At 39.9% G+C, this 19673-nt stretch overlaps 1 protein-coding gene across 1 annotated transcript in view; it reads left to right on the top strand.

Annotated features, from left to right (window-relative positions):
- Positions 1–18736, top strand: part of LOC102748592 (putative E3 ubiquitin-protein ligase HERC6) — a 580669-nt gene extending 561933 nt beyond the window's left edge. Inside the window, exons 5-14 of the mRNA XM_081812174.1 lie at positions 1185–1298; positions 1618–1725; positions 5328–5480; positions 8209–8352; positions 10476–10642; positions 12990–13068; positions 14104–14174; positions 15694–15880; positions 15969–16071; positions 17905–18736. Of these exons, the coding sequence (XP_081668300.1) occupies positions 1185–1298; positions 1618–1725; positions 5328–5480; positions 8209–8352; positions 10476–10642; positions 12990–13068; positions 14104–14174; positions 15694–15880; positions 15969–16071; positions 17905–18119 (1341 nt within the window). The 3' untranslated portion in view covers positions 18120–18736. The remainder of the gene's footprint in view (positions 1–1184; positions 1299–1617; positions 1726–5327; positions 5481–8208; positions 8353–10475; positions 10643–12989; positions 13069–14103; positions 14175–15693; positions 15881–15968; positions 16072–17904) is intronic.
- The last annotated feature ends 937 nt before the right edge of the window (positions 18737–19673 follow it).

The raw sequence follows: 19673 nt of genomic DNA, 5'->3' as shown, positions 1-19673 counted from the left end.
AATCAGATGTTTTTGTTTTGTTTGCTCAGTGGCATGTGTTCTGTATATATTTTAGATATTAATTCCTTTTTTAAAAAATAATTTTTAAAAATTTATTTGACAGCGAGAGACACCGAGAGCAGGAACACAAGCAGGGGGAGTGGGAGAGGGAGAAGCAGGCTTCCCGCTGAGCAGGGAGCCCGATGCGGGGCTTGATCCCAGGACCCTGGGATCATGACCTGAGCTGAAGGCAGACGTTTAATGACTGAGCCACCCAGGTGCCCCGATATTAATTCCTTATCAAGTATATAATTTGCAAATATTTTTCCCCATTTCATAGGTTGTGTTTTCATTTTACTTTCTTAATTTATATTCTTAGATTCTTTATTTCCTGCCTTGTATCTTTTGGATTAATTTGATTTGTTAGAGGCTTATTTAGATCATTGATTTTCCACAGTTGCTTCCTCTGGGAAACCTTCTTGAACCCCTCAAGTCCTTCTCCAATCAGAAACTGTATCCTTGATGCCTGATTACTTGTTTTTACCTATTAGGCCCTGGGTCATGAGTTGGTAATCTATGCCCATGGGCAGCCTCATGTTTTTGTTATTAAAGTTTTATCGGAACACATCCACACTCACTTGTTTACATATTGTCTAAGGCTGTTTTCTGCCTCAAAATGGCAGGGCTGAATAGTTGCACCAGAGACTGTCTGATCCCAAGCACAAATATTTACTGTTTGGATTTAAGAAAGAGTTTGTCAATTACTGTATTAGACAGTAACCTGTGTGTCAGCAAGGAGAATTTATGTTTTGTTCCACACCTGACAAATAGTATGTGCTAAAATAATATTCATTGATTAATGGAGAAAGGGCTAAATTTGTCAAAAGTACCTTGGATTTTTATGGTGCTTTTATTCCCAAGATCTAGAAATTGTTTCCAGTAAATCTGTGCCCTAAGAATTGGTTTACTAATCTCCACTGCCAACGTCTGTTATCTTTTACAGTATTTATGAAAATTTATCCAATTTATCCGATTTCCATTTATGAAAAAATGGAAGTTTTATATAAAGAACTCTATTTTATCAATGACAAATGCATTGGGTTTATAGAGCTCTATTCTAATTATCTATATAATAAGCCATATCTATAATAGATTAAATCATTTATTAATAGAAAATAAAATTCACAAGTCATGTTTTCTTTAAGGTAAACACAGCTAACTGCCAACTACCAGAAAATACTTTCAACATAAATGTACTCTCCGATTTGTTGAGGTTTTATGCGTGTCCAAGAAGATTGTTCTTTGGGGATTACAACCTGGTAAGAATAACATTTTTATTTCTGAAAATTTTCATTACTTTATAGGAGGACACATTAGTAGCTAGGTAACTAGTTGATAAATCAAGATTTGAACATTTCTTCATTGCAATGCTGAATTGCTAAATTAGATGATCACTGAAAATGTAAACATCTTTCATTCACAAAACAAATGCATTTCCTTAGAAAGTTTTTCAAGGTAATTTGAATTCTTAAAAACAGATTGCAAAAAGCATAGAGGGAAACAATTTAAAGTGATGAGGTAAAGCAATGAAGTTTTTTTTCCTTTGAATTATTAAAACTATTATCTCTTATTTTTTAGATACCTGCAGAAAACCCCAGCCCCATCGTTTTAAGTGATTTTCCATTTATTTTTACTTTGCAATCCAAAATTCTATTATTACGAGCTGCGTCCCATTTGAAAATGCTGGTATGTATGCTCTACATTTTTTTTTATTATGCAAAGTTACAAACATACACAAAATAGAGATAATGGTGTAATGAGCCCCATCACAGAGTTCCAGTCATCATCAACATATTGCCACAATTTCCCCATTGATCACTTTTGTTGGTTTTGTGGTTGTTACTATTTTAGCTGAAGTATTTTAAAGCAAATCCCAGGCCCAACTTCCTTTCACCTCTCTATACTTCAGTGCATTGTTTCTGGTTGTTTCACTCTTATTCATGCTGAGATTCATCAGTGGGTTCAGGTGGTGACCACATGATTCTTCTATTGTAATGCTTCCCATCAACATTTTATTTAATAATTCTATCCATTGTTTTAGTTGAGGTCTGCAAAATGGCGTTATTTCTAATCTTATCGTTCCTTCCAAAGTTATTAACTGAATTCTGTAAAGAACTTTTCCTCATTGGGGCGCCTGGGTGGCTCAGTTGGTTAAGCGACTGCCTTCGGCTCAAGTCATGATCCTGGAGTCCCGGGATCGAGTCCTACATCGGGCTCCCTGCTCGGCGGGGAGCCTGCTTCTCCCTCTGACCCTCCCACCCTCATGCTCTCTCTCTCATTCTCTCTCTCAATAACAAATAAATAAAAATCTTTAATAAAAAAAAAAGAACTTTTCCTCATCAACATGGGCCATTTGGCTACATTCATATAGGAAAGTAGAATGATGCTTAATCCTTTTTCTTTAATTATTAAATGTTGCCAAATCACTGTACATAGAGGTTGTACTAATTTATGTCACTACCAGCAATATACACACTATAATCAATGCAGAGTGTTATCAAGCTTTGTGCTCTTTTCCAATTCAACAGGTTAATCATGATATTTTGGCTAATTTTAATTTGCTTTTCTCATTATTATATAATGTCTGAGTCCTCACTTTTAGATAATATCCATTGTTTTCCTTCTATGAGCAAATACTGAAATGATCTAGTAACTGCTCTCTCTCCCTTCCCTTTCCTCCTCTATCCAATTTTAGTTACTACCGTGATCTTAGTGTTTGGATTTCATATCTGCTTAAGAGTTTGGAGCTTGATATGTAAGCTCCATCTGATATTTTTTTTTTTCCGAAATAATGCCTAGGAGTCAATAAGTGAGTTTATTCTGTTTTCCCTTTACTCCCTTCCTTCTGCTTCTTTTCGGGTAGTTCGTATTATTCCCACGTAACATTTACATGCTATTTTTCTCTCTTACCACCAGCATCGTCAGTTCTCAGTTAAGTATTTGAGTGCTCACCCCACTCCCAGACGTTGTGCTAAAGATTTTCCAAACATGTTTTGATTGCTGAGGCCTGTCTAGGTTATTCCTCAGAAAAAGTTCCTATCTATTTATTTTTTAAAAACTCACAGGACTCAGAAGTCATACCCATTACTTTTATTAATAATTTAAAGGATGCAGACCATCTAGGTGAAACATGAAGTCTGGGACGTCACATGCAGAAAAGGAGCCACTTCAATTATAAAACGTTTCCTTGATACTCTATTAATTATACAGCTTATGTGACATTTCCCAATGATCCATGCCCCATAAATCCATAAATTCCAGCTTTGTTTATATATTAAGCAACCTGGATGGACAAGGTACATCCTGCTAAAAGCATTCCATAGATAAAGACTTTCCCTCTTGTTACTATTTTTAGTGTCTGTCATCGGCATGTATACGGGATTTGAATGGGTCATCTCTTCTTTTGTTTCCCAACCACCTCTTTTTAAATTTTCCTTGGGGCGCCTGGGTGGCTCAGTCGTTAAGCGTCTGCCTTCGGCTCGGGTCATGATCCCAGGGTCCTGGGATCGAGCCACACATCGGGCTCCCTGCTCTGCGGGAAGCCTGCTTCTCCCTCTCCCATTCACCAGCTTGTATTCCCTCTCTCGCTGTGTCTCTCTCTGTCAAATAAATAAATAAAATCTTTAAAAAAAAAATAAATAAATTTTCCTAACATCCCTGGTAACAGGAGAAATTATGTTTCCTTTAAACAAGTCCTTCCCTCTGTGGTATTTTCTTCTACAGCAACGTTCTGTGTAGCAGATCTTCTCTTAGTGAGGGGTTAGTGAGGGCTATGTGCATGGTGGAACCAGGAAGACTGCATATCATGAAGGATCCAGAAAGGTTTGAGTACAAGAAAACTCTCAGTTGTAGTCATCATGGGTGAAACTAGAAAGGAGACTCCACAATCCTGACCTCCAAAGGAGAGAGGATGGCCATAGTCAAAACCGTGAACTCCAAACTATATTATTAATTCACACACATAAATGTAGAAAGGGGAAACCAATACATGGAGAATTGGAGTAGAGAAACTGGAAAATAAGATAAACTGCAGGTTTCCTGCCTAGTTCTTGGTTAGGTGAAAGAAGGCTGGGGCTACAGCAGGCCACATACACCTCTCCCGGCTATAGTCAGTGGAGGATAGTGCTGGCCACCCCGTCACTCTGAGCCACGGGTCGTGCTGCCCAGCAGTCCGTATTGCTGAAATGTCCCGGAGCTGCAGGCTCCTGGGCCACCAGAGGAGATGACCTATCATCAGGAAGGACCAGAAATGGTACCAGCTCCACCTCCCTACCAACTTGGAACTTCTTTACAATCAACTTCTTCGGGAAAAACTGGAAGAGTCTAGTGGAATCCCATATGATTTCTCAGGACACAGTAGTGGCAGAGATCTGGGACAGGCTTTCCCAAGCCCAGAGTCCCATGCACACTTCTCAGAGAGGCTTACGGAGTGCTGCTCTGGGCAACCACACTCAGCCTGGAAACCTGGGACAGGATAGCTATTATCCACCTGTCTTGTTGCCACTTATTTGCGGGACAGGTCCCAAAGAGAGCTGCATCGGTTTACGAGTCCTAATACTCCTTTTTGTCCTTAGGATATAGCAGAAGCCCTAGAGAAGTGTTAAAGCTCAAAGCAAGGCTAGCAAGTCCAAAGCTGGATTTCTAATCCGAGGGGGTTCAGCAGAAATAAGATCCGGACTAGAGTGTAAGGAAATGTTGGAAATTCAGAAAAGCTAAATGGAAGTACTGTGTAGAGTGACTGAGAGCAGGTAAAAAGTGAGGCCGCCAGTGGCCTATTTTTAGGGAGCTCCCCCCTACAAATCAGGTGGATGGACCACAGTTATTTGAACAAGACTTGGATCTTCTCTGAGCAAGTCTTTCCTCTGATCTTTTTCCAACGTTTAACATCATCCTTGAGCTCCTATGCTACTCTTATATTCTTGAGGATTATGGTGCTAAAACTCTGCTTCTTAAGACTGATGGTGGATGAATGTCTCAGCGTACTGAATACCACTATTGCCTTTAAGGATCATGTTTACTACAAGTGAGATAGCTTGTAAGTACTTAGCTGTGCCTCCATGGTGACTAATCCCCTGTATATAATTCCTAGATGCCATGGTTTCACAGATCCTGTGATCTCCTTATCTTCCATAGTATAGTGTAGATATGATGCCCTTTTTTCTTAATTACAATCTGAGTATATATAGCAATAGTAGCATAAGTGTATGCTGTGCAGACTACATTTATTTGAAATAGTAAACACTTCCTAGTGTTCCTATGAGATTCCTAAAATATTTCCCTTTTTTTAGGACTTAAGACAAAAAGAATACCTGGACTGGGGGCAAGTGATTCTGCCATACAATGAATTCCTTACACTTAGAGTCAGACGAAGTCACCTAGTTGAAGATGCTCTGCGTCAGTTAAGCCAAGTTGAAGACACTGACCTCTGTAAAGTATTTGTGGTACAGTAAAAAGTCTCTTTGGACATTTTTACTAATGTGAAAGGGAAACATTTATACAATATAGCAAAGGAAGAGCCTGCCTTTGCAACTGTAGTAATCAGCTGTATGGTTTCCAGAATTCTAGGGTGTCTGGCTGGCTCAGTTGGTAGAGCGTGTGACTCTTGATCTCGAGGTTGTGAGATCGAGCCCCACACTGGGCAAAGAGATTACTTAATAAGTAAAAATAATAATTCCTTGCTTACCCTTTAGAGAAAAGCTATGGGATGTTTAATTGAATATTGAGATTATGTGTAAACTATTCCTTACCTATGGCTACAGAAGTGTTGCATAATGAACCATCCCAAGGCTTAATGACTTAAAATGACAATAATTTATTATAGAGATCTGAAACTTAGCTAAGAATCTGCTAATTTAGATTGAATTCACTTGGGTGGATTTGTAGATTTTTATCTGCACTTGTTTACATGTTTGGGAGTTGGCTAGGAACTGGCTTATCTAGGCTAGATTAAGCTTGGCTGGGGCAGTTTGGCTCTGTTTTCTGCGCTTTTCATCTTCCTCGGACCAGCAAGCATGTTCTTCTCAGTGCAGTGCCAGAGGTATAAGAAAGACAGCAAGTCCAATGACACAACTAACATTGCTTTAGTCAAAGCAAGTTACCAAGTCAAGGGCTGATGAAATATACTCAGCCTCTTTAATGGGAGGAACTGCAAAGTCACATGCAACAGACATGGATCAAGAAGGGTAAAGCATTTGAGCTATTAACGCAATCAATAAGCAGCAGGTAGAACAGATACTTTTCCTACATTTTGGCTCTAGTTTTAGTCAGAGAGTATCTACCATATTGGTTCTAATTCTAGTCATCTTTCACTTTATCCTTTGTGGGTACCTGTAGGGTGTTTATTGTGTTTATCGCAGATCATTTGCCCTATTGAGGCCATAGAATAATGAGTAACTCTTTAGGTAAAAGCTGGACTTTGTCCAGAAGGGAGTGGAGTTTCCTGGTATCAGCCATGAGAGGGAGACTTAAGCTCTCAGAGAAGAAACCAGAACCTAGACGGTAGGACTCAGACAAGAGAGGGGTATTTCCCACCCTGGGACTAAATGGAAAACAACCTTTTATAAGCCAGACTTTGTAGTTGTATATTTCCTTCTGTATCTACTTTCTTTTAAATATTGATTATGAGGAAATCAATAGAAAATTATTCCGCCCACAGGAGATGACAAAGAGGTAGGAAGGTGAACTTCAAGGTAGATCCAATCCAAATATAGACTCCAAACAAGGCAAGGTTGTCAAAGCCAATTATGTGTGGGTCCTGACCACAGTGAAGGCAGACTTGCTGGTTTAAGTGAGCAGAAATTGGAAAAGTGGAAGTAAGCTTAATTTGTTATTAGGATATCCAGATGGAACGTTAAGGTGGGCCCTTGGAGATGAGATGATGGTCTGTGGCCAAGGAGTTGGGTGATCCGTGGCAAGGATAAGATCTTCCAGGCAAAGAAAGGAGAAAGAGAATGCTTAATGGGGCTTAGTGATGCTTATATTAAAAAAATAAAAAGCTGGCTAATCATCCAACTCTTCATTTTGGCTTAGGTTGTGATCTCAGGGCTGTGGGAACAAGCGCCGCATCGGGCTCCACATTCAACGGGGAGTCTGCTTAGGACCCTTTCTCCCTCTCCCTCTGCCCCTCCCTCCCTGTGTGCACTCTCTCTCTCAAAAATAATAAATAAAAACAAAATCTTTAAAAATAAATAAATAAAAAGCTAAAAAGAAATTGGCCAGGAAAGGAAGGAGAAAAGTAGTTAGAGAGGTAGGAAGAAAACTGGGATAGTATTGGCCACAAAGACCCAACGTAGATTTAGAGAAGGACAGTTCCTGCAGCATAACTTTTAACAAAGCTAGAACAGTTTTGGCTTCTTAAACTTCATACTTGGGTAGGTTAAGCTGCCATACGTGTTCAGTGTGAATAATGTTTAAGTTGAAAATATTGTAAAAAAAAATAATTTTTTCAAAAATATTTTAAAAAATAAATAAGGGGCTCCTGGCTGGCTCAGTCAGTTGGTAGAACATGCAATTCTTGATCTCAGGGTTGTGAGTTCGAGCCCCATATTGGGTGTACAGATTCCTTAAAACTAAAATCTTTAAAAAAAGTAAAATAAAATTCAAAGGTAAATAATAGTAGAACTGAAGACAGAAAAAGAAAAGGACAGTTCATAATGACTTCCCACACAAGAGCTATGGGCAGTCTGGTCTGATGGTTCCTTCAGAGGTGTTAAACCCAGGGGGACTGGGAGGGTAATTTATCAGAAGTTAAAATGAGGGAAGAGGAAGGAGAAACCAAATAGCTGTTGACTGGAGCCAAAGTTGTAAAGTCTGAATGATGAGATGAAGATAGACAATAAGACAGAAGAACCAGGGACCTGAAGCACATCAAAATGTGGTTCAAGACTCTGGTCAACATAATTGGTGAAAGCTAAGTCTTGCTAGAATCCCTTTACTTGGTTCATGTGGCAGTGTAAAGGACTCACACACACACTAATCTGACAGTGAATAGGTTCACTACGTCCGCTGCTCAGCAGGAAATTGAGGGAGAACAGATTGCAGTGAAGTGTGGGATTGAAGGGGTATGGGATTCCAGGAATTCTGATGATTGCAGGAGGTTTGAAACTTTTCCACAAGGATCAAGGCATCGTATTTTAAATCTGAGCCTGTGAATGTGTTCTCTTTCCTCAGACTGAATTTATTAAAGAGATTTGTTCTCGGGGGCACGGGGTAATATCCGAGTTCTTCTACTGTATATTTGAAGAGATGACCAAGACAGAATATGGAATGTTCATGTATCCTGAAGAGGGTTCCTACATGTGGTTTCCTGTCAGTGTAAGTCTTTTATTTTTTTACAGTTTTTCAGAACAGAAAAAGTATACCATATACTTGCAACATGAAAACCATGATAATAATGTAAAATTAGGTCATGTAGAGAGCCTTGCTACTCAAGATAAGGTCCACAGAGGCAGCAGCTCGAGCATTACTTGGGGGCTATTAGAAAAGCAGAATCTTAGGTCCCACCCCAGATTAGAGCATGTATTCTCTAAGATCCCCAGGTGCTTCTATGCATGTTATATTTTTAAACAGCTTTTATGAAGTGTAGTTGAGATACAATGACCTACACATCAGGTGTCCAATTGGTTAAGTTTTTTTTGTTTTGTTTTTAATTTTATTTTATTATGTTATGTTAGTCACCATTCAATACATCATTAGTTTTTGATGTGGTGATCCACGATCCATTGTTTTCGTATTAACACCCAGTGCTCCATGCAGTACGTGCCCTCCTTAATACCCATCACTGGGCTAACCCATCCCCCCACCCCCCCTCCCCTCTAAAACCCTCAGTTTGTTTCTCAGAGTCCATAGTCTCTCATGGTTCATCTCTCCCTCCGATATCCCCCCTTCATTTTTCCCTTCCTTCTCCTAATGTCCTCCATGCTATTCCTTATGTTCCACAAATAAGTGAAACCATATGATAACTGACTTTCTCTGCTTGACTTATTTCACTTACCATAATCTCCTCCAGTCCCATCCATGTTGATGTCCAATTGGTAAGTTTTGATTACACATATACCCATGAAACTATCACCACAACCAAATAATGACATATTCATCATTCCTCCAAATTTCCTCATACCCCTTTCTAATCCTACCCTCCACACACTTCCTGCCCCATGCCCACACAACCACTGATCTGATTTCTGTCATTATGGAGTAGTTTGAATTTCCTAGAATTTTTTTTTTTAAAGATTTTATTTATTTATTTGAGAGAGAGAATGAGATAGAGAGAGCATGAGAGGGGGGGAGGGTCAGAGGGAGAAGCACACTCCCCGCCCAGCAGGGAGCCCGATGCGGGACCCGATCCCGGGACTCCAGGATCATGACCTGAGCCGAAGGCAGTCGCTTAACCAACTGAGCCATCCAGGCACCCTGAATTTCCTAGAATTTTATATAAATTCTAAGATTTCTATTCCAGGGCCAGCCTTGCTGTTAGCAGGTGAATGACTTTGGGCCACTTACGTAATAGCCTCAATCTACTTGCCCTATTTACTTCTTACAGCGATTGTGAGGATAAATGTTAAAAATGCATTTAGAGGGATGCTTGGGTGGCTCAGTAGGTTAAGCGTCTGCCTTTGGCTCAGGTCATGATCCCAGGGTCCTGGGATGGAGTCCTGCATTGGGTTCCCTGTCAGCAGGGAGTATGCTTCTCCTTCTGCCTGCAGCTCCCCCTGCTTGTGTGCTCTTTCTCTCTCTCTCTGACAAATAAATAAATAAATAAAATATTTAAAAAATGCATTTAGGATTTTCAGGCTAGTGGTCTCTTGGCTGCTCTGTATCGATGGCCTGGCAAGATGTGGCCAGTGTTTTTCCTCATCTGGGACTACAAAGTGCAGAGAGAAGAGTGAAGCCTGTTTCATCAGGACTCTTTCCTTCGTCCTTCCACCCACCTTCACGGTCAACAGCATCACCTTCCCTGACCCATATGCTTGTCCCTGTCAGCACACCTAGGCTGAGGGCAGTATCACCGAAGGGGACACGCATGACATGCTTGATGCATAATGAAAGTGCAGATAAAGTGTACTCTTCCTTCTGCAGTGTCTTTTCTATATGAATTTGAAGGCAAAGACTATAAAATTAAATAATGACAACCTTGGCCTATAAGGCTATATGAGCACATTTTTTTTAATATTCCAGATATGCTGTCAGTAACAAAAAGTAAATTCATTTATTTAATATTCTGAACTATTAGTTTATATTTTAACTTATGGAAGAAATTTAAATTGTATTAAAGCCTGTGTAAAAAGCTCACGCTTTATTTTCCTGAAGCCCATTTTGTTTCTAATTTGTGACTTTCAGAAAAGGGAACCAAACCAATTTTTACTAATCTTAATTATCCCTTTGGACTATTGATTATTTCTAATACATAAGGGATTTTTTTTCTTCTCCTTTTCCAGCCTAAATTTGAGAAGAAGAGATATTTCCTTTTTGGAATACTGTGTGGACTCTCCCTAAACAACTCAAATGTCGCCAACCTTCCTTTTCCACTGGCTCTGTTTAAGAAACTTCTGGATCAAAAGCCATCATTGCAAGATTTAAAAGAACTCAGTCCTCTTCTAGGGAAGTAAGTAATATTTTTCCAGAGCTATAGGTTAAGTCTCAGTTATTCAGGAAGAAATGATGTTAATCACACACATACACACAGAGACAAGGTCTTCATTTTCAATAAATATATACTCTTCTGATGCATTTGAATTTTCGCCTGACTTATAATAAAGTATGCCTTCAAAAATAAAGAAAAGCCAAATGCTCTTCTTCTTCTTCTTTTTAAAGATTTTATTTATTTATTCATGAGAGAGAGAGAGAGAGAGAAGCAGAGGCAGAGGGAGAAGCAGGCTTCCCACTGAGCAGGAAGCCCGATGCGGGACTCGATCCCAGGACCCTGGGATCATGACCTGAGCTGAAGGCAGATGCTTAACCATCTGAGCCACCCAGGCGCCTGCCAAAGGCTCTTCTAATGATCAACCTACAACAAACAGAGCTCTGGCCTAATATCTTGAATTTATCTAGATGGAAACAGTACACAATATTCTTTTTTTTTTTTGGAAGATTTTATTTATTTAGAGAGAGAGAGACAGCATGGGTAGAGGGGCAGAGGGAGAGGGAGATAGAGAATGTCAAGCCGACTCCACACTCAGCCCAGAGCCCAACGTGGGGCTCAATCCCATGACCCTGAGGACATGACTTGAGCAGAAATTAAGAGTAGGATGCCTTCTAGGGGCGCCTGGGTGGCTCAGATGGTTAAGCGTCTGCGTTCGGCTCAGGTCATGATCCCAGGGTCCTAGGATCAAGCCCTGCATAGGGCTCCCTGCTCAGCGGGTAGCCTGCTTCTCCCCCTCCTACTGCTTCTCCCCCTGCTCATGCTCTCTCTCTCTCTCTCTGTATCTCTGTGTCTTGAATGAATAAATAAAAAAATCTTAAAAAAAAAAAAAGAGTAGGATGCTTAACCACTGAGCCACCCGGGTGCCCTGGAAACAATATACAATATTTTTAATGCAAATCATGCATGCTATATTTATTTTATTAAATCATATTTAGTCATTTAATAATTTTTTAAAGATTTGATTTATTTATCTGACACAGAGAGAGAGAGAGAGAGCACAAGCAGGGGAAGCAGCAGGCAGAGGTAGAGGGAGAAGCAGGCTCCCCGTGGAGCAAGGAGCCAAATGTGGGGCTCCCCGGGATCATGACCCGAGTCAAAGGCAGACATTTAACCAACTGAGCCACCCAGGCGCCCCTCATTTAATTTCTTTAAATACGTCAGCATGTCATCAACTTTATTTTTTAAGTATTGAAAAATACTTGTTCTAAGTTAAAAGGCAAACTATATCCTGTGAGGAAAATACTAGCAACAGATCTGATAGACAAAGGATTAGTACTGCTGATGTATAAATATAAATATATATATATATATGTGTGTGAGTGTCATCACACAGAAATCTATATGGCTGAGGGTATGTGTGTGTGTGTGTGTGTGTGTGTGTGTATATATATTTGGCTAATCAAAAAATGAAAATATGCTCAACCTTCCTAGTATTTGAGGAAATATAAATGAAAATGAGATGTCCTTTTTCTGCTTACAGACTGACAAATGTTAAAAAGTTTTTCATAGGGGGTGCCTGGGTGGCTCAGTCGTTACGCGTCTGCCTTCAGCTCAGGTCATGGTCCCAGGGTCCTGGGATCGAGCCCCGCATCGGGCTCCCTGCTCCGCGGGAAGCCTGCTTCTCCCTCTCCCGCTCCCCCTGCTTGTGTTCCCTCTCTCGCTGTGTCTCCCTGTCATATAAATAAATAAAATCTTTAAAAAAAAAAAAAAGTTTTTCATAAAATACAGAGTTGGCAACAGATTGGGAAAAAGGATTCTCTTCTCAAGTACTCTTAGTGTAAGAATAAACTGCCTAGATTTACACTGTATGCCCTGACAGTCTAGAGAACAGGGTTTCTCCACCTTGGCAACACTGAGATTTGGGGCTAGATAATTCTTTGTTGTGGAAAGCTGATCTGGGCATTGTAGGATGTTTAACAGCTAATGGGGCTGCTACCCCCTAGGTGTCCGGTAGTGACCTTCCCCCTAATTGTAACAACCAAAGATGTCTCCAGATTTTGCCAAATGTCCTCTAGGGGACAAAATCACCCCTGATTGGATACACTGGTCTACAGGAAGGGGCTCCTTTCTGTAATTTCCATCAAGACAGCAGTGTCTATGTATTAGCAGTGGCCCAACCAAACTGTAAAAAGTTAACTCTAAGAAGAGGGAGTGGGAAGGTAAGGACGTGACATTTTATACATTTCTATATTGTCCAAGATTTTTTCCACTGAACGTTTATTTTTGAAATTTTAGAAATCCAAAAATATAACTTTTTAATTTTAATTTTTTAATTAAATATTACCTTTTAAATGAAAATTTTCATTAGGAGTTTGCAAGAAGTTCTAAATAATGAAGCTGATGACCTTGGAGAAGAACTTTACATAAATTTTTCTGTGAGTACCAATGTAATGTTTAGCTTTCATCTGTTTTTTAGAATAATTTTTATTATATTACCTTAAATATGGGATTCCTTTTTTAAAAAATTTTCCACTCTGCCCCCTTGGGATTCCTTTTTTGAAGCATATTTATTTCTGTATTGTATGACTTTCCTCGCACCTGCTCCTTCTTTGATACCTCATGTGTATATATCCTCAAAGAAAGTGAAAATACAGCAATTATGCAATCCGTGTGAACAATGTAAACCACTAAATGCTTAAGACTATATACAACATATACTAGGATAGGTTTTTAAATTTTTATGTTTTTAAAAGGCTGAACTACATAAATAATTATTTAGTTCCCAGTTATTTATAGTTATAGGGAAGAATGTACTGGCAATAATGGTATTGTGGTTGTGTTGGGGAGGAAGAATTTATTCTTTCAAAGTTCTTCTAGTTGGACTAAGAATCAAATTGACATGCCAAAGATTAACAGGAGAATATCAAATTTAATTTTGTATGTATAAGGAATCCATACAGACATGGAAATTCCAAAGATAGGCAAAATGAGGTATATATGTCATTCTGAACTAAGGAGAAGGAGGTAGGGGCCTGGGACTTCAGAGGGAAGAAGTGTAATTTACAAGAAGATGAAAAAGAGCAAATGTTTGGTAAACAAATGTTTGCTGGGCCACTCAGCAACAGTGGGACATAGAGGACTCTGATCAAACGGCCCTTGCTAGGTTCCTCTCTGCCCAGCATGCCTGGTTCAGAGTATACTGTAGTTTCCTATGGGGATAGCTCTCTTCCTGGAGCAGGGCCTCTATCTAAATTTGTTTTAGACAGTTGAGGGGGAAGTAAAGAGCTTTTCCTGAATCTGCTGGAGGTTTTTGAAATTTTGTTTTCTTTTTTTCTGATTCTGCTGGTTTTTGATTGCTTTTTAACTCAGAAATAATCTTCATGCTAAAGTGGCCCATCATGGGGCAACTTGCCTGTGGCCCCTGCAGTTGAATTATTCAGACTTTCTTTCATGTCTGGTACCTGAATATATTTTGGTTACAGATACACTGGGACAATAAAGATGTTGCTTTAATTCCAAATGGGATCTCTGTACCTGTGGACCAAACCAACAAGTAAGTTTTGAGACTTAGAACATCTGCTATGAATACACATAACATGTTTGCTATAATTTATACATATATTTTAGCTTCTCAGGTGATCATTTTAGCTCTTCATCTCTGAGAAAGATAAAAAGGTTACAGGGTAAGAGAAGGGGAAAAAGGAGTCAGGATTAAATATTCCCTTTGCAGAACTTTTCACTAGTTATTCATTTAACAATTATTTTTGAGCCCTTCCTCTGTACCAGATCCTATTCCGGGTGTCAGAGATAAAGCCGTGAAACAGACAGACAAAACCTGGAGCTTAAATTCCAGTGGGGCAGAAAGACCATATATAAACAAATTATTATGTAATAGGATGTCAGATAAGGAGGAGCACCGTGATAAGAGTTAATTAAGAGATTTACAGTAGTGTTATGCTGGAGCCAGCTGGCATCTGCTTGTGAGAGCTGACTGTTAAATTTTCAAAAATGTTGAGAGTTTATTATTAAAGTATTAGTAGCATGAAATCAGCCATGATGGGAATATTTACACCACAGAACCGGCAAATGCTGCAAATGAGGGTCCGCTTCCATTTTCTTCTCTTTAGAGAACTGGTTGTTCACCATTTAGCAGCACACCACTGGTTCCAGGGGATGGCAGAATGGGGTCAGATAGGACAGTCCTAGTGGACGGTCCATGAAGCTGCTCAAAGGGTGGGAGACTATCATGTTTCTGGTGGCTGTGTGGTGGAAACAGCTCCTCCCTCATGGGGGGAAAAGGCAGACTTTTGCAGAAATCATTTCCACACGGTGACACATGTTATGAGAGAGGAGGGAGAGGTGAACAGAGGACCAACCCTGAGGAAGTCATGTTGCTGTGGACCTCTGATGGTTGACAGAAGTCAGCACGTAAAGAAGGGAGCATGCCATGGCCTAACTGTGAGAGACAGGGAGCCCCCAGAGCTGAAGATTGGCCCGGTCAAAGATTCAAATGCCAAGTGGGAAGAGGCTGCTGTGTCAGGCAGGAGTCAGATCAGGGAAGTTTGGAAGTTACCCTAAGGGCAATGGAAAGAAAGTCTTTGAAAGATTTTAAGCTGGAGAATTACATATTCAGATGAGTGTTTTAAAAGTATCTCTCTTGGAGGAAAAGGGCAGCAAAACAAAGTGTCCTTCTGCTTCATACTCCAAGGTTCCTTCCTCCAGCTGACCACAGGTTTTTACTTCCCTCTGAATAAATTTTTTTTTTTAAGATTTTATTTGACGGAGAGAGACAAAGTGAGAGAGGGAACACAAGCAGGGGGAGTGGGAGAGGGAGAGGCAGGCCTCCCGCGGAGCAGGGAGCCCAACGTGGGGCTCGATCCCAGGACCCCAGGACCATGACCCGAGCCGAAGGCAGACGCTTAACGACTGAGCCACCCAGGTGCCCCTCCCTCTGAATACTTTACTTTTCTTTCTCAATAGAAATGGTAAAAAGGACAAAGTAGAGAATATTTTAGTCAATGGCAAAGTATGTTATGGGCTTTTTTTTTTTTTTTTTTTTTGCTCCCCTCAAGGAAAGAATATGTTTCTGCATGCATTGATTACATTTTCAACACCTCTGTAAAGGCAGTTTATGAGGAATTTCAGAGAGGATTTTATAAAGTCTGTGACAAGGAAATACTTTTTAAACTTTTCCATCCTGAAGAACTAATGACAGCAGTGGTTGGAAATACTGATTATGACTGGAAACTGTTTGAAGAGGTTGGTGATAACTAAAGTGCCCCTACTTCTTCCAAACAACTTCTGTATATTCCCCCTAAAAAACTTTTTTCTCCCTCTTTTTCTCAAGAATTCACAATATCACCAAGGATACCACAAATCACATCCTACTATACTGATGTTTTGGAAAGCTTTCCACAAATTAACCTTGGAAGAAAAGAGAAAATTCCTCTGTAAGTATTACTAATAGATGGATTTATAGCTATATATCTTTTTTTTTTTAAGATTTCATTTATTTATTAGAGAGCGAGAGAGAACACAAGCAGGGGGAGAGGCAGGCAGAGGGAGAGGGAGAAGCACGCTCCCCGCTGAGCAGGGAACCCGCCACGGCTGGATCCCAGGACTCTGGGATCATGACCAGAGCCGAAGGCAGATGCTTAACCAACTGAGCCACCCAGGAGCCCCTATAATTCCATGTCTTCTTAAAAGATAAATATTTGTGGGGGCGCCTGGGTAGCTCAGTCGTTAAGCGTCTGCCTTCGGCTCAGGTCATGATCCCAGGGTCCTGGGATCCAGCCCTGCATCGGGCTCCCTGCTCGGCAGGGAGTCTGCTTCTCCCTCTGACCCTCCCGACCCTCCTCCCTCTCATGCTCTCTCTCTCAAATAAATAAATAAAATCTTTAAAAAATAAATAAATAAAATATAAATATTTGCCATTAAGTCATTATTAAATTTTTTTTTAAAGTTTATTTATTTAAGTAATCTCTACACCCAACGTAAGGCTTAAGCTCATAACCCCAAGATCAAGAGTAGCATGCTCTTCTGACTGAGCCAGTCGGGCACCCTGCCATGAAGTCATTATTAATAGTGGGTCACATGTGTCAACAGCCAAGCCAGGCTTCCTAAGCCAATGTTCTTTCTTTTATGTAAGCCTGGTTTCCCATTAAAAAAAAAATGATAATAAAAAAGATACCACTAGTTGCCTCCTAATCAAGCCTTTACTCTCACATTCCTATCTTTATTTATCGAAGTCCTATGGAATTAGGACTATGTATATTTCTCTAATACTATTTTAGAAATAATACCCATAGCAATGACCACTGATGATAATACTAACAGCCTTGATAATGTGTGCCTACTCTACGTCAGGCATTGTAGTGACAATTTCCTATCTGTTACCTCCCTTTATCCTAATAGCCGTGTTTTGAGGTATGGTACTTATTTTTTTCCTCATTTCAGATCTGAGGAAAAGAGGCTTGGTACATTTAGTAGCTTGTTTATATTCAGACAGCTGGTGAGTGTAAGAAACAGATTCTGAACCCAACAGGCTGATCCAAAGCCAAGGCTCTGAACCACTAAACTGTAGCCTTGTGGTACAAGAACTTCTCTTGGTGGGAACCGTAAGGTTTCCCTAGGGCAGATTTAATGACTTACTCTCTCACCGCCTGTCCCATTTTTCAGTCATTATGGAGATACACATCTTCTTGCTATTTTTGTTGCTCTTGAGGACACTGGAGGACAATTCCAACTTCACAAACCTGAACTACTTCTCCACAAGCCCAAACTACCTGTCTAATCTTCTCTCTTAATGGGAAACTTTTGCTTCAGCCCATTGATTCCACTGTCTATGTATTCAGTGCGTTTACTTATATCTTCCTACCTCTGGCTTTTTCTTGGGCTTTCCCCCTCTGCCTTGAAACCTTACTCAACTCCTTTCCTGGAGACCTAACTAGCCAGATGTGATGCCTGTAGTCTCCCTGCTCCCCCAGCCGGGTGCCGCCTTCGTTAGCTTCTTCATCTCAGACGTCCTAGTTAAGCTAAATTAAACTTCCGTGTATCTTGCTCTTCTCTTTTCATGTACATAGTTTTCCCCAATTAGACCATAAACTCACTGTGGACCAAGACCAGATGTCATGATTTTTCTGTGTTCCACATGGCCCTGTGTGGTTCTCTCGACACAAGGGTACTCAGTAATATTTATTGAATGAAGTGATTCATTTCTTCCTTTTCATTTTATGTTTTGCTCTTTCTATGAAATATCTTAACCAAAATTTATTCCTTTCTAGTTTTTCTTAGCGGAAATGACAGGCTGCGTGTAAGTGGCAAACAGGAAATAGGAATCCTATTTCGCTGTCCTGAAACTTTCAGTGAAACAGATTACCCAAGAGCGCTGACCTGTCATAATATTCTGGACCTTCCTAAATATTCTACAATGGAAAAAGTGGAGGAAGCCCTTCAAGTAGCCATCAACAGCAACAGAGGATTTGTCTCTAAGTCATAGAGCAACAGTGATCCGGAGAGTTTCAGTGAGGCCTCAGAGCCTCAGGCCCTCTCTTCGACTCTTCTGTTCTTCCTTAGGTCTAAGTAGCACAAAGGGTTGATAGGTTTTAGGTAGAATTAGTTGACAAATGTCGGGATAAACAATAAAATGATGAATCAAGAGTGATTAAAAAAAAGTAATTTTTAAAAATGAATCAACATTTCTTGATCCCTAAATTTGTTATCAGAATGTTTGCTTTTTACTGAATTATTCCTGAACGTTATCATTTAAAAATAAGTTGAATATTAAAAGCTAACATATTTTTTTTTTTTTTTAAAGATTTTATTTATTTATTTGACAGAGAGAGACACAGCGAGAGAGGGAACACAAGCAGGGGGAGTGGGAGAGGGAGAAGCAGGCTCCCCGCAGAGCAGGGAGCCCGATGCGGGACTCGATCCCAGGACCCCGGGATCATGACCTGAGCCGAAGGCAGTCGCTTAACCAATTGAGCCACCCAGGCGCCCAAAAGCTAACATATTTTTAAAATATTGTATATCTAATAAACACATTGTCTGCAAATATGAAAGATATGCTGAAGCTTGAAAAAAATAAAAATAATTCAACATGTTTTTGAGGCATGTAAATGTATATTTTATATTCTAGAATGTCTCCAGAATTTTGATTTTAGCCAACTGCTGAGTAATGTATTTGAAAAATCTAAATGTTAAAGGATTCGTTAATTCATTGAATAATTACTCATGCTCAATACTGTGTTCCAAGAATTATTCTAAATGCATATATCATTATTTTGGTTAAACACTGAGCCCAACCAGGAACTCCTGTCTATTGGTAGTTGGAGAAAATGAAGAACATGAAATATGTCTTAGAAATGTGGCTACGGAATGAATTACAGGAGAGAAAGAAATATGGCTGTAAATGGCCAATTAATTTTGTAGACCAGATCTATCTTATATTAAATTTTAAACTGTACGCTATTCTTTAAATGCCTGTTGTGATGGCAAACCATACAGAGAAGCCTTATATCGGTGGCACTTTTGGAAAGGAGAGACCATGGGGTGTAGTCCATGTTGGGGTGGTGATGTGGAAAGAGGGCAGAATCACCAGAGGATAGACAGAACAGAGATAGAGAATTCACTAAGGACACTAGAATGTGAGGTGGTCCGTAGGAACACAAGCCCCAGGGAATCCTCAGATTTATTTTTGACACATCTGGTTTCTATAATAAATGGAATGGAGGCCCAGATGTATTCTATTTGAATTTTAAGGGAAAAGGTAACTTCTAAATCTCAGGGATCCCTAGGCATTTGATTTAGGTTGTGTTTTTCAGGCCTTTCAACTCCAACATAAATTTTTCTAATGCAAATAGATGAACAATACTAAACATTTAGGGAAGACAGTGTAGCAATTCTTTTTTTTTTTTAAGATGTTATATATTTCAGAGAAACAGGGAGAGAGAATGAGCAAGGAGAGCGGCAGAGGGAGAGGGAGAAGTAGAGTCCTTGCTGAGCAGGGAACCTATGCAGGCTTGATTCCAGGATGCTGGGATCATTACCT

Source organism: Leptonychotes weddellii, chromosome 2 (assembly GCF_054177405.1).
Source record: "Leptonychotes weddellii isolate Sample4059 chromosome 2, ASM5417740v2, whole genome shotgun sequence".
Lineage (NCBI taxonomy): Eukaryota > Metazoa > Chordata > Mammalia > Carnivora > Phocidae > Leptonychotes > Leptonychotes weddellii.
Note: the sequence above shows the minus strand (reverse complement) of the source record. Positions and strands in the feature narration are given on the sequence as shown.